Source organism: Natator depressus, chromosome 6 (assembly GCF_965152275.1).
Source record: "Natator depressus isolate rNatDep1 chromosome 6, rNatDep2.hap1, whole genome shotgun sequence".
NCBI lineage: Eukaryota > Metazoa > Chordata > Testudines > Cheloniidae > Natator > Natator depressus.
Genome location: NC_134239.1, coordinates 37,995,131 through 38,008,474, shown reverse-complemented (window position 1 = coordinate 38,008,474; position 13,344 = coordinate 37,995,131). Strand labels below are relative to the sequence as shown.

Here is a 13,344-nt window from a genome sequence, read left to right as displayed (position 1 = left end):
CATAAACTACCATTTTATGTATTTTAATTGTTTTGTGAATGAGCAAGAGATCATGTCAGGGTGTGCACAGAGCTGAGGTATGTCAGACACCCTGTAAAAATAGGGTTTCCTGCTATAACCAGTTAAGCTATAACGTATTTATCAGCACAGAGCTTTAAAGGCATTTATTACTAATTTATTTTTGAAGAACATTACTTGGACTTGATGTCCTAAAATGTTCTTAAGCCTAATTTTATTCTAGATAAAGTTTTGTGTAAAGATGATGCTTTGAGATGGCTAGAGTTACATTTGTCATACACCTCTGAACTACAGACTTAATTGTATGACTGTGCTTACCAAGAATGGAGGAGTTGTCGGAATATGGATAGCCAGAATTATCCTGGATCTGCCCAGATAGTAAACCAGCAGTGGGCATGTCTGGAGTTCCACCATTCAAAATCTAGAAACAAATGAAAAATGTAAACTTCTAGTGTCCTATGGTACTCACGCTGCTCTCAGCCTTAACCTATGTAGCACATCTGAAAAAGGAGGACCTACAGCAAGTCTTAGGATCCAAACATATGAACTTAAACTGCGTTCAAGTGAAACTTCACAGCAGGATACTTTAATATTAATGTGGTGAAGATTGGGGGAGATATGCGAGACAATCTACCTGCAAACCAACTTTGTTAGAAGTTAAACGCCACCTACAACATGAAATTATCTTAAAATGCTTCATGCTTACTATTGTATCAATAATTTTAAGCCTCAGTGGGGAATGGGCAAAGTTTATTTGCCCAGTGAAAGTGTACATTGCTTTGACACTTCTCAACCACTAGAAAGTAAGGGAAGTGCTATAAAAGGTACTGTACCCAATGATCTTTACATGCAGTGCTTTCTTCAGAAACACCTGCTTTTTATACACAACAACATTGCTTAATTATTATTATTATTATTATTATTTTTTTGCAACACTGGGTTCTTGCTATGGAATGTCTAAGTTCCACCACTTGTAGATTTCAAATAGAGCTTTCTATAAAATGCATTTGAACCTTCACCTCACACTGCAGGGTCAACGCTTTGAGGTTGTGATGATTTTGTCTAACTCCTGATGCCTAGAAAGTGAGTATTTATTTGTAATCTGGGTAGCGCCTAGGTGCTGTGCAAACATACGGGCTACAGTCCCAACCCTGAAGAGCATACAATCTCTAGTGTAATCCTCTTGATACAGAGTGCCATGGGTTGCTCAGCTTGTTCTGGCTAGTAACATTCCATTGGTGAGTATCTGCACTGCAAAGACCCCACCGGACGCTCTAAGTAGAGATGGAGGGTTTTTTTGCCCCACACCCTAATATAATGGGTAATCAGGAAGCAAAAACAAATTTATGATTCTAGCTGAGACTACTCAGCTGTGCTTATATTAAGGTCATTTAGTTCTGAGCTTGCTCTAAGGAATATATCCACAAGAACAATAATTAAGCAAAATATAGCCTGATGCTCCACTGCCCTGCAACTTGTCCAGTTATTTCCATCTGTAAAGTGAGTGGAAAGAGGATGGAAATGACTAATCTGAATTGGTAGCATTTTTACTCCCATTTTGCTTCCTTCCTCTGGGTGTGGTGATTTATACTAGTGCAGAGAGTCAGGCCCTTTGACTAAGGGCTCCTTGAGATGGGAAAGATTTAGGTGTTACCATGGTACAGTTACACTGGTTTAACCCCTCCCCCGAATCTGGACACTTGGTCTGGTATAAAGCAGCAGTTTTCAGTTTTTCTTAAACCTGTTTCCAAGTGACATAAGCTAAGCTAACCAAACCAAACCAAAAAGCACTCTTCTCTGAGATTGTCCCCCTAGGTGGGGATTTTGCTGGTGTAACTGCAGCTGTTCAAATTCAGACCTCAGGTAATATCAAAAACCATTCTTGTGTAGCTAAGACTTCAGTTTTTTAGCCTTATATTCATGTCTAGTTTCTCCATAAGTAAATCTCTTTAATGGCATTTTCAGTGGTGATCTCTTCAATGATAACGCTAGCTGAGACTGCTTGCAAAGCAGCCCTACTTCCTTCATTGTATGGACCCCACTGCTCTCTTTCTAGAACCAAAATGGAGTGCTTTCCCTGCAGGGGGGCACCGGTGCCACGCCTTGACTTCCTGGCCAGAGCTGCACGTAGAGGTGGTAGTTTCTTTATACCAGCGTAGGTTACGAGAAGAGACTACTCCCTTAGGAAGCGCTCCGCAAGCTGAAAGGATTTTTGTACAATACAGACCACGCGAGCAGCAAGTATAACACAGCAATACTACACTTCACCCATGGCTCCTGGGGCAAGAGAAACAGCGTCGGGATACAATCACGGTTAAGTTTTATGTCATATAGGTAGAGGTTGTAGTAACATTTTACTTTAGTTTGGAGAGGGGGCAAGTTCTCCTCCCACGGTACTCTGGGGGTTTTTTATGCTTTTTGTATTTTCTCCGAGGGAATTTGAATTCCATGATGCGCTCTGCCTGTGAATGTGCCTCAAGCTATGTACATACTACGGTTTACGTTGGTATAAATTATGTTGCTCGGGGGTGTGAATAAGCCACCCCTCCAAAGCAATGTAAGTTACCCTGACCTAAGTGCCGGTTTGGACAATGCTATGTCCGTGGGAGAAGCTCTCCTGCCAGCATAGCTACCGCTCTTTGCAAAGGCTCCTGTTGGCTTAGATCATCTGCCCTAGCAGCACTTCAGCGGCAAGCTGTGTAGTGTATCCATAGCCTTAGTCTGATGGGATTTCTATGCTGCTGATGCTACTGCAAGGGTATTTATAATACTAACTTCTTTAAACAAAGAAAGAGTGAAGTATAGGGCTGCTGTCACTCACTGATTTGTCTTAAGTGACTTTATTCTCTTTCATAAGCATTTATTAAAAATGGAGCCAATAACTTCTGTTCTCGGTCATCTAGACCAGAGGTGAGCAAACTACAGCCTGCAGGACGGTCCTGCCCGGCCCCTAAGCTCCTGGCCCGGGAGGCTCGGCCCCTCCCCCACAGCCATGCTGGCTGCATGCTCATGCAGGGCAGTGTGGCAGCCAGACATGCTGCTCTGAGTGGCATGGTAGGGGGGCCGGGGCTGGATAAGGGGCAGGGGGGTCCCGGGGGGCAGTTGGGACAGGGAGTGGTTGGCTGGAACAGAGGTTCGGGGGGGGGCAGTCAGGAGATGGGGAACAGGGGGTAGTTGGATAGGGCAGAGGTTTGGGGTGGGTTAGATGGGGGTGGGGTCCCAGGAGCAGTTGGGGTGGGCGCAGGCGGGGGGGGGGAAAGAGGGGTTGGATGGGTCGAGGGTTTTGAGGGGGCCAGGCAGGGGCTGAGAAGTGAGGGAGGGCAGATAGGGGCCAGGCTGTTTGGGGAGGCACAGCCTTCCCTAACCAGCGCTCCATACAGTTTTGCACCCCAATGTGGCCCTCAGGCCAAAAAGTTTGCCCACCCCTGATCTAGACCCATGAAACTCCTAACATGAGCTATACATTCAGAATTTGAAGTATCAAAATGTTGTGTTCTCTGAGTCACTGTGGTTTGTATTAGAGATACTGCATTGCCAACCTTTTGAAAAGTAATATGAAATCAGCTGTACTACAGTTTACTATTGTCACTACTTTGAATGCCTGGCTTGCAAACTTCTGTGCCTACTGATTTAACAGCATGATTGTTGTTGTTTTACAGCTACATTTTCCTTTTGTACACTGGCTTAGAGATGTGTGAACTGCTATAGTTAGTACACTGCTGCCATTCTGGCTACAGGGGAAATAAATTAAACGAGTCATCGCTAAAATTAAATGTAGGGCACCACATCTGGATTGATTCTTGGCAAGGCTATTTTCACACTGAAATGTCTGGGTTAATACACTAGCTATTTACCTGAGGAGATGAAAATTCACCGCCTGACTAAGGTCATACTTAATCTCTTGTCTCTACCCAACCTTATTATAAAACCACCATACAGATCAGCATGATTGGCTTTCAATGTTCAAGAGCACAGGACTGGCACAGCAAGGCTCATGTCCATTAGTTTGCATGTGACTCATCTCATTTTCATGAATCCTACAGTTACCACAAACCTAGCAAAAAATAAATCAGAATTGTTTGGTAGAAAGCTGGGGGTCATCATGCCCACTCAACTTTGCAGCCTAAGGGATGGATCATCCATAGTCAAGTGTATTTGTTGGGATGCAAAATCTAGATGAATCCTAGGTTCCAGGTGATGATGGCTTGTAACTGCTCCATGTTACCTGAGGTGATACTATCCAAACACTGAAGCACTTTGAGTTGTTTTAGTGCCTGAGTGTATGATTATGGAATTAAATCTTTTTAATAAAGAAGAAGTCTGGTTACCTAAAGTAAAAGCAGCAATGTTAAAGGATATACATGTAGCCTAATGAAAGAATATAGCTAAATCGTAGTTTCAAAGAAACACCAAGGTTACATGTAAACTTCTCAGTCTGCTTTATTATGTATTTGTAATAGTAGTATCTAGGGGCCCTATTTATGGATCAGGGCCTCCACTGTGGGAGGTGTGTTTCTATGCACATATTTGCTATGCTACGTTAAGGGAGATTCAAAATTGATCATGCTATAAGACTGCAATTTCTTCCATTAACAATTTAAATCACATACTTCATGCCTGAGGGATCTTTCATACATTTATAAACAGTAGAATTGAAATACTGTAACAGAGGTTGGTTGCAAATTAAATATATTCCCCTAATGGTAAAGGGAATTCTCTTTGACCATTTAACTACTGTTCTAGTCAGTCTCTCTGGCAACAACTTCTGTTGTCTCAAGGCTTGAATTTGAAAATCCATACTTGTACAAATACTTCTGTTGACTTAAATGGGACAATTCCTGTGAGCAATGGGCTCTGGGCTCCAGACTCTACCCATCTAGATACTGTGTATTCACTTAAAACATGTCAGTTTGTGCAACAGTGTATGAAGTTATGTTCTTGTCTTTTCCATTACAAGGATACTAAAGTGATTAACTAGCTTGCTGGAAAGGAAAAACAATGTAGGGTGCACGGCTCCAGGGCTAAAGGTCACAAGACAATGAAAGTAGTTACAATCAATGTTAGACTTCCAGTTAATTATATGTTCTCTACTACAGCAATAGTACAGTAATCAGTACTGTTATGAATCTTTTTAATCTTTAACCTAATAAGTCTATGGTCCTAATAATGGGGGTTGGTGACATCACAAATGAGAGAGCATTGGTTTACTGTGGTCACTACAGACCTTCCGCTTGTAACTGTAACCTGATACTACACACTGCACATATAAAAGGTAATTAACTTGTATTTCTAAAATCTCTGTATACGCTGGATTCAGTTTATTAGCAACTTTTGTTCCCAGCAAAAAGTTGCCATGGTCTGGAAGTTGCCAATAAGCAGAAGACAGGTTTGTAGGGCTGCAACCAGGGTGGGACATGTTTTCCTGACTGCAAACCTGCCTGCAGGCACAGCAGTAGTGGGGGGGTTGCAGCCCAGATACTGGTGCTTTCCACAGGCAGCAGGTGTGCTGGGGCTTCAGGGGTTGCCTGCACTGTAATTCTCCCTGTACCCTACAAGCTGTACCCAGCCTCAGCTTGTCCCAACACCTCCTCCTTTAGCTGCAGCCCCTCTGTGCCAGGGCAGAGCACAGCCTGGAGAGCACAGGGAGAGGGACTGTGTAGCTCCCCAGCACACTTGCTCCCCATGGAAAGCCCCAGCAAGTGAGCTTTAGCTTCCTCTCCACTGCTGCTCTGTCCAAAGCCCCATCCCAGCCTGAATTGCCAGGACTCCAGAAAGGGCTCCCGCTTTGTGTGGGTGGCAAGTCCCCAGCCACAGGCAGGTTTGCGTGGCTGCACCCAGGAAGGGAAGCACTGGAACATGCCAAGCACTTACTTCCCTGGTCGCAGCCCCACAACCCTGCCTGCCCCCCCAAGGCCCTTCTTCCCAAAGAAGTTCTCCATAGGCATCACGCTATTGCCAATATCCAAATCTCATTAACATGAAAGTCAATGGGATGGGTCTCGGTCCTGCCAAATGCTGCTAATAAGCAGAAGTTGTTAATAACAGGGATTGCTATTAAGAGGAATCTACTGTATTTAGGAAACTTATTTGAAATGATATCTCTAGCTTGATAAAAATGCATCTGGGGATGTGAGAACTGGCACACTATGTGTTCCCCAGTAGGTGGCGCAAGACGATTTTCTTTGAAAGTTGACAATTCTTCAGCAAGAAAGATCTTGTGTTTATTTTCAGAAAGGGCAGAAAACATTATCCCTAGACCCATATTTTCAAAACTGAATGTCCAAATTTAAATAGCTGACCTAATTTTAAAAGTTTACCTACCACCTGCAGCTCTCAATGAAGTAAAAGGAAATCCAGGTGTTCAGCACCTCTGAAAATCAGACCACTTCTTTAGTAGCCTCACTTTCAGCATCCATATTTGAATATTTGTTGGTCTGGGCATATATTTTATCATATTGAGACAACATTTAAAGTGACCAGTTTTGTAATAATCTGGAGGTCTGGTTAGTAGTTTGTTCTGCTGTAAGCTTCAGACAAAGTCACTGTACATAACAGAGTTTCTACATGAGAAAGCAAATTAAAGAAATAGATAAAAACACTATTTACATAATGAGGAGAGCCAAACCAAATGTGAAGGTGATATCCACTATCGCTGAGCCTGTCTCTTTTGCTTACCTCCAGCAACAACATGTAATCAGGGCAATGTCTTGCTGTTTTCTGGGTCATTCCTTTGAATTGATACAAAGTTTGCAGTCTTGCATGCAATGTACATTGCTTAGTTCATTCAAAACTTTGTTAAAAAAATATTTTAGAAGGGTATTAGCATATTTAGTATTCAGCATGTTTCCTAGATAGGATTTGTTTTTCCTATGTACGTGTTTTTATTTTCTGGGGACATTTAGCATAACAAGGTTTTCTACCATATTGTTTTTTAATTAGCATTTTCACATTGACTCTTGTTGATATTTGGAAAACTTAACAAAAAAGCCTATATGCCTTTTATCATAAGCATTAGGTACTTATCAATATTCTTGCATAATCTCATAATCAAAATTTATTCTAGCACACTGACACACCAATGCACATGGAAGAATCTGGATATCAAATTACTCTATTATATTATAAATATGTAAATCCAGTGGTAAAGAGGCAGAATCAGTCTTGGGACATAGCATATAGCTCTTGATGGAATACAATGCATTATCAAGCAGGACTGAATTAAAAATTCTTGGGCCCCTGGGCACAGAATATCTTGAGTTCTCCTCCTCTTCCCAATAGGATTAGAAGACATCATTTGAAGGATTAACAGAATAAGGGAACACTGCACGCACGAATCGGTCTTAGATTGTAAGCTCCTTGGGGCAGGGACCATCTTTTTGTTCTGTATTTGTATGGCACCTAACGAAACGGTGCCCTAATCAATGACTGACTCCTACGTACTACAGAAATACAAATAATTAATAATTGCTTTCCTTCCTGCAGCTACATCAGTTCTGGATAATAGCTTACTTCCTTACTTTTTCCCAAGTAGCTGTTCTGGGAGGTGGAAGCTAATGGTGGCTTGCAGCTCTATAATCTCTGATTAAATGTCAAGTGGTTTCACCAACAGCATTTCCCACAGCTCCTTGCTATAGAGAAGGCCCCAGGTACTCAGCAGCAAAATGAGCCTAAATTCTGCAGCAGTTCTATTTCAATATGGAGGTTTTTCATTAATTGTGAAAGTATAAGCACAGCAGTTTCACTGTTGATATTAAATTAAGTTCACAATATTTGTAGTTTTCAGTATATCACGTTTTTGTACTGACAATGTATAATTGCACCAGAATAGTCTGTGGGAAAACTGAATATGGAACTGTTGGGGTTTTGTCACCTGAGCAGGTATGTTAAGCATTTTGAGATGGTGCAATAAGCACATCTGTTGGATGTATCATCTAAAATGATAAATGGTGTTGACACTCTTAGACTTTCTGCAGCATTTAAGGCTTGTCTACACTTGAAGCACAGCAGCTGTAGTGGTTCAGCGTAGACCCTACTGATGCTGACAGGAGGGGTTCTCCTGTCAGTATAGGTAATCCACCTCCGCAAGAGGCAGTAGCTAGGTTGTCGGAAGAATTCTTCCATTGACCTAACGCTGTCTACATTGCGGGTTATGTCAGTTTAACTACATCACTCAGGGGTGTGGATTTTACACCCCTGCACAAGGTAGCTGGCTTGCTCTAAACTTTTTGGGTAGGCCAGGCCTTAAGAAAATCCTATGGCAGTTTACTTCCTGTTCACATTTTCAAAGTTAGTTTTGGAACTAGAAGGGTTAGAAATAATGCCACTATATAAATCCATGGTACGCCCACACTTTGAATGCTACGTGCAGTTCTGGTCACCCCATCTCAAAAATGTATATATTAGAACTGAAAAAAGTACAGAGAAGTGCAACAAAAATGATAAGGGGGATGGAACAACTTCCCTGTGAGGAGAGATTAAAAAGACTGGGACTGTTTAGTTTAGAAAACAGATGCCTACGGGGGGTATCATAGAGGTCTATAAAATTGTGAATACTGTGGAGAAAGTGAATAAGGAAGTGTTATTTACCCCTTTGCATAACACAAGAACCAGGGGTCACTCAATGAAATTAATAGGCAGCAGGTTTAACACAAATATTAGGAAGTACTTCTTCACACAATGCACAGTTAACCTTTGTAACTTGTTGTCCGGGGATGTTGAGAAGGCCAAAACTAGAACTGGTTTCAAAATATAATTGGACCTATCTTCCAGGAACTTATCTATCAGTGGCTATTAGCCAAGATGGTCAGGGACCCAGCCCCAAGCTCTGGGTGTCCCTAAACCTCTGCCTGCCAGAAGCTGGAATTAGAAAACAGGATCACTCGATAAAATGCCCTGTTTCATTTATTCCCTCTGAAGCATGTGGAACAGGCCACTGTTGGAAGACAGGATACTGGCCTAGATGAACCATTGGTCTGACCCAGTAGGGCCATTCTTATGTTCTTATGAAATAATTTTATAAAATGAAAGTTTAGATGCCAGAGCACAGTTCTGCCACAAGGAGGAGAAGGACTGCATAACCATAGAATTCTTGCATACAAAGGGTTCTACAGCATTTCTACAGAGATTTCAAAGGCACAGGTGCACAGAGCCCATTGAAAAATCTAGTCCATAAGTGAGATTAAGCAAACACCGATCTGAAGCCTAAGATATTGTAAATGCATTTATAGTTCAAATAAAGAACCAATGAAGGGAGAAATACATTAAAACATTCCATTTAAAATTTGAAATAAGAGTTTGAGACATAGTACTAAGCAGGTACTACAGTGTCTCCAATTTTTAGTAAACATGTAACTTTAGGTCCCCCCTGTGACAAATCATCCCAAATTTAGCCTCATCCTCTCTTGCTGCAGCTCTGAAACAGCCACTCTCAAAGGACTTTTCTATATGCATGAGAAGAGGAGCGAGAGGAAGAAATGAATGCTCATGCAGCTCTTGGAAGACAGATGTAATGTGCTTGCTATAAGGGGATGCTGCTCAGAAGCCTTTATCTATATGTACTGAACTTTCTTGGAGGGCCTGCTTTTATCTCTCCAAATCTGTCTACGCTCCACGCCAGTCCCAATATAGTACACGCTGTTCTAGACTAGGGCTGTCAAACGATTAAAAAAAATTGTGATTGATTGTGAAATTTAAAAAAAATAGTCACGCTTAATCAGTTTTAATTGCACTGTTAATAACAAAAATACCATTTATTTAAATATTTTTGGATGTCTTCTACATTTTCAAATATATTGATTTTCAATTACAGCACAGAATACAAAATGTACAGGGCTCACTTTATATTATTATTTTTAATTACAAATATTTGCATGTGTGTGTATGTACGTGTGTGTTGGGGGAGCGCGGTCTCTTTAAGCAGAGACCTGAATGCTTTTTCAGCCAGCAGCAGCTGCTGTCGGCAGCACTCACTCCTGAGCCAGCAGCAGATAGGCTCCCCCCTGTACCCTGACCCCAGCTCAGCAGCCATCGGGTACATGGGCAGGGGGAGGGGAATACCCTGACATCAGCCCCTCTGCCCTGCGCAACAAACAGGAGGCAGTCTCCCAGTCCAAAGCAGCTTGGCTGAGGCAGCTCCATGGTGGGGGGAGGCTGGGGCAGCAGTGGAGCAGAGCGGCTGGAGGAGGAGCATCTGGAGGCATGCAGTGGCGCCCCCCTAAGCACGGTGCCCTGGTTGATGGCCCCTCTTGCCCATTCCTAAGGCAGGCCCTGTCCAACAGGGAGGGGACGGGGCAGCCGACAGGGGACCGGGCTCCACTCTTCCCCCTGGAAGGTGTTTGACCGGCTCTCCCAAATCACCTGCAGTCTCTTGTTCCTGGCCACCTCCTGATTGCTGCCGTAGCTGGTGCCTCCCTCCCTCCCTGCTCGGCTGCCGCCGAGTCCTGTCTTCAGAGGTATGCGACTAACTCTTGTTAAAAAAATAACGTGTTAATTTGTTTTGAGTTAATTGCATGCGCTAACTGCAATTAATTGACAGCCCTATTCTAGACTAATGCACTGTGCTCACAGTAGGACTTCTAATTTTAGGGCTAAGCTGATATGTATCATAGCAATGTAGGGGTCATTGAACAAACCAACCAACCAGCTTTCTTCATTTCTGATCAACCCTAAACTACAATGCGTTGGTTTTCTCATGATACAAACAAAAGCAGGCATTGGGTTAAACAAAACATTTCATTTTGATTTTGGGCATTTTAAACCACTTTTTGTTGTGTAAAAAAAGGAAATTTGGAAATGCTATTCCCAAAACCACAAAAGGAGACTGTGCCCCAATACGCCATAGCCCTGTGGTTAGAGCACTCACCTGGGATGTGGGAGACCCAGATTCAAGTCTCCACTTTGCCTAACTTGGAATAGAGATTTGAACTTGAGTCTCCCACATAGTAGGTAAATGTTCAAACCAATATGGGGTATTCTGGGATGGGTCTTTCTCAATCTTTCCTGTTGAAGCTGTTTCATTATGTATAAATACTCAAAACCTTAAGTATGCTAGGTTCTGCTACCCCAGACTTGGCAGCCAAGGGATCAGGTAGTCAGATTTATGAAACGTGACAAAGAATTCAATTACTACCACTGATTCACGTTTTAAAAACTTTTATTCTCACCTTTTTGCCTCCTGGAGAAGATGTATCAGGGGGCGGTGTGCTGGTAATGTTCAATGGACTGGAACCACAGCTGGAAGGTGATGACCCTCTTATCCTTTCAAACCAATGTCATTAAAATTAGAAAGAGGCAATGCAAAATGATGCAATTCATGTACTATTCATCTTGAGAACAATGAATCATGTTGGTGGATGCTAGAATGTTCACTGCCAGCAACAGACTAACGGGCAAGTGAATCTCCAAATGCCAAGACCTTTAATATCTCAAAACTACCCACAAAAATGCAGTTTGGGGTGATGCATTTACTGTGTTAGCATCAGGATTATGCTTTGTGATCACTTTTTTTCTGTTGGTATGAGGTCTGTAGTGCTAGTCTGTCCATTAATTTAACACTGCTGCCCTCAACGACATAGATAGCTGAATCAATTACCTGAATTTGGCATATTCCAATTTGCTCAGATTATAAACTTCAGCTCTCCCCTATACCATTTTCTTGCCTAGCCTCTGTAGGAAATATTTTTAAGCAGTACACAAAGCCAGATCCTCAGCTGATGTAAATTTGCATACAGTATTTATAAAAGCTGAAGAAAGGTCTGGCCTACAATGTCCAAACAATAAAATTGCTCTATGGGAGACCCAAAAGAGAGCCACACTTACGTACAATTTCTATATGCTTTGAGATGTTAATAGTACAAACTTCTTCCTTATATTCTCCTTCCTATTTTTTTTTCAATAAGCTATCATGACATAGCTATGCTGGGCATTTGCTTTTATCCCTATGGTGTAGTGCGCATGCAGTAAAAGAGACATTTCAACGCCACACTATTTTTACTTAGTTCAGGATTTCCCCAACCTGGTATACTAGCATTGAATGTTTTCCACATTAGCGGAAATGCTAGGAAGTTGTAGACTTGCTGGCTGTACAATTAGAGAAAATAGAGTGGGGTAGTTCCCATGTGGTAATTTGTAAAAAGGATCCTCTTAGCATCAAAAATGCCAAACTTTTTTTTTTAAGTGGGAAACTCATTTGCCATGGCAGAGTTTCAGTGGGAAGGTTGTGAACAGAAGGCAGTACAGGAAAATAGAAACAGCTGGTGAAAGAGCACTGGAACTAAACCAGGGCTCTCTCCACTTGAAAGGAAAACAAGAGTGGTGGAGTGTATACAATCCAAAGTACTTTGTTTCTGTTAGTAAGATGAATAATAGTACAAAATGCTATTTAAAATGAGCTTCAGTAGACTTTTTTACAGCTATTAAAAGTCTTTGCTCAGCCTCGGATTTGGCTATTTTAATTTTAAAAGGGGGGGGGGGAGCCACAAAAACAACTATGTAAAAATGTTATTTTCCTATACAACAAATCTGCTCATTTTGTGTGTCACTGAAGGGATAAAAACATGTCACTAGTTTTTACTCCTCTTGAGCCTTCAGCATCAACACAGGCAATGGAAGAAGGATCTGGAATTTTTCCTGGCTTGTGCATCATCAGGATTATTAACTAAACTAAAGCTGCAGAATCATTATTGAATGTGTGAGATTTTCTTGTTTTTTTCCACTGGAGGATTCAGGCAGCAAGGAACCTCCTGTGCCAGAGAGCTCATTGTAGCAGGTCCTATGACAACCACCATCCCAGCTGCTAGTGAAGTGGAATTTAGCTGGGTGCAGGGAACATGATAGGGGCCTCCTTTATGGCAGCTGGGGACCAGCCATATAAAACAGCCCCTTATTTAAGACTGTTGACAGGCATGTAGTGTAAATTAGACCAGCCTTCATGTTTGGGGCTTGACCGGTGGAAAGATGGCCTCCTGAATTGGGGGTGTCTGCAAAGCCTGCTTTAATCTCTTCTGCACCCCACTCATCCCCATTCTGAGTCAGCAAACTTTACTTTCAGACCCCAAGATGAGTTTACAGGTCTTAAAACACATTCAGCTGAGCAAATTTGGGCTGGAGTCAGACACACACAAACATGGCACTCTCCTATGCCAATTTTACAGAGTCCCCTCACATAACATAACAACACTTCAAACTGGTCCTAGTCTAATTTTCACACTTCAGAAATGAATGTCAGAGAGTAAAATAATAGATTATTCCTGAAGTGCAAGACACTAAACTATTGTCTACTATGGAGGACTAATTAATGGTCTAACTCCATACCATTTCACTTTTAAA

At 42.0% G+C, this 13,344-nt stretch overlaps 1 protein-coding gene across 6 annotated transcripts in view; it reads right to left on the bottom strand.

Moving 5' to 3' along the window:
* Positions 1–13,344, bottom strand: part of BMAL1 (basic helix-loop-helix ARNT like 1) — an 82,249-nt gene that overhangs the window by 965 nt on the left and 67,940 nt on the right. For all 6 annotated transcript variants that reach the window (XM_074955086.1, XM_074955085.1, XM_074955080.1 and 3 more), the window contains exons 17-18: positions 11,181–11,274; positions 337–439 (exon numbers count right to left, since the gene is read on the bottom strand). In XM_074955086.1, the coding sequence (XP_074811187.1) occupies positions 337–439; positions 11,181–11,274 (197 nt within the window). The remainder of the gene's footprint in view (positions 1–336; positions 440–11,180; positions 11,275–13,344) is intronic.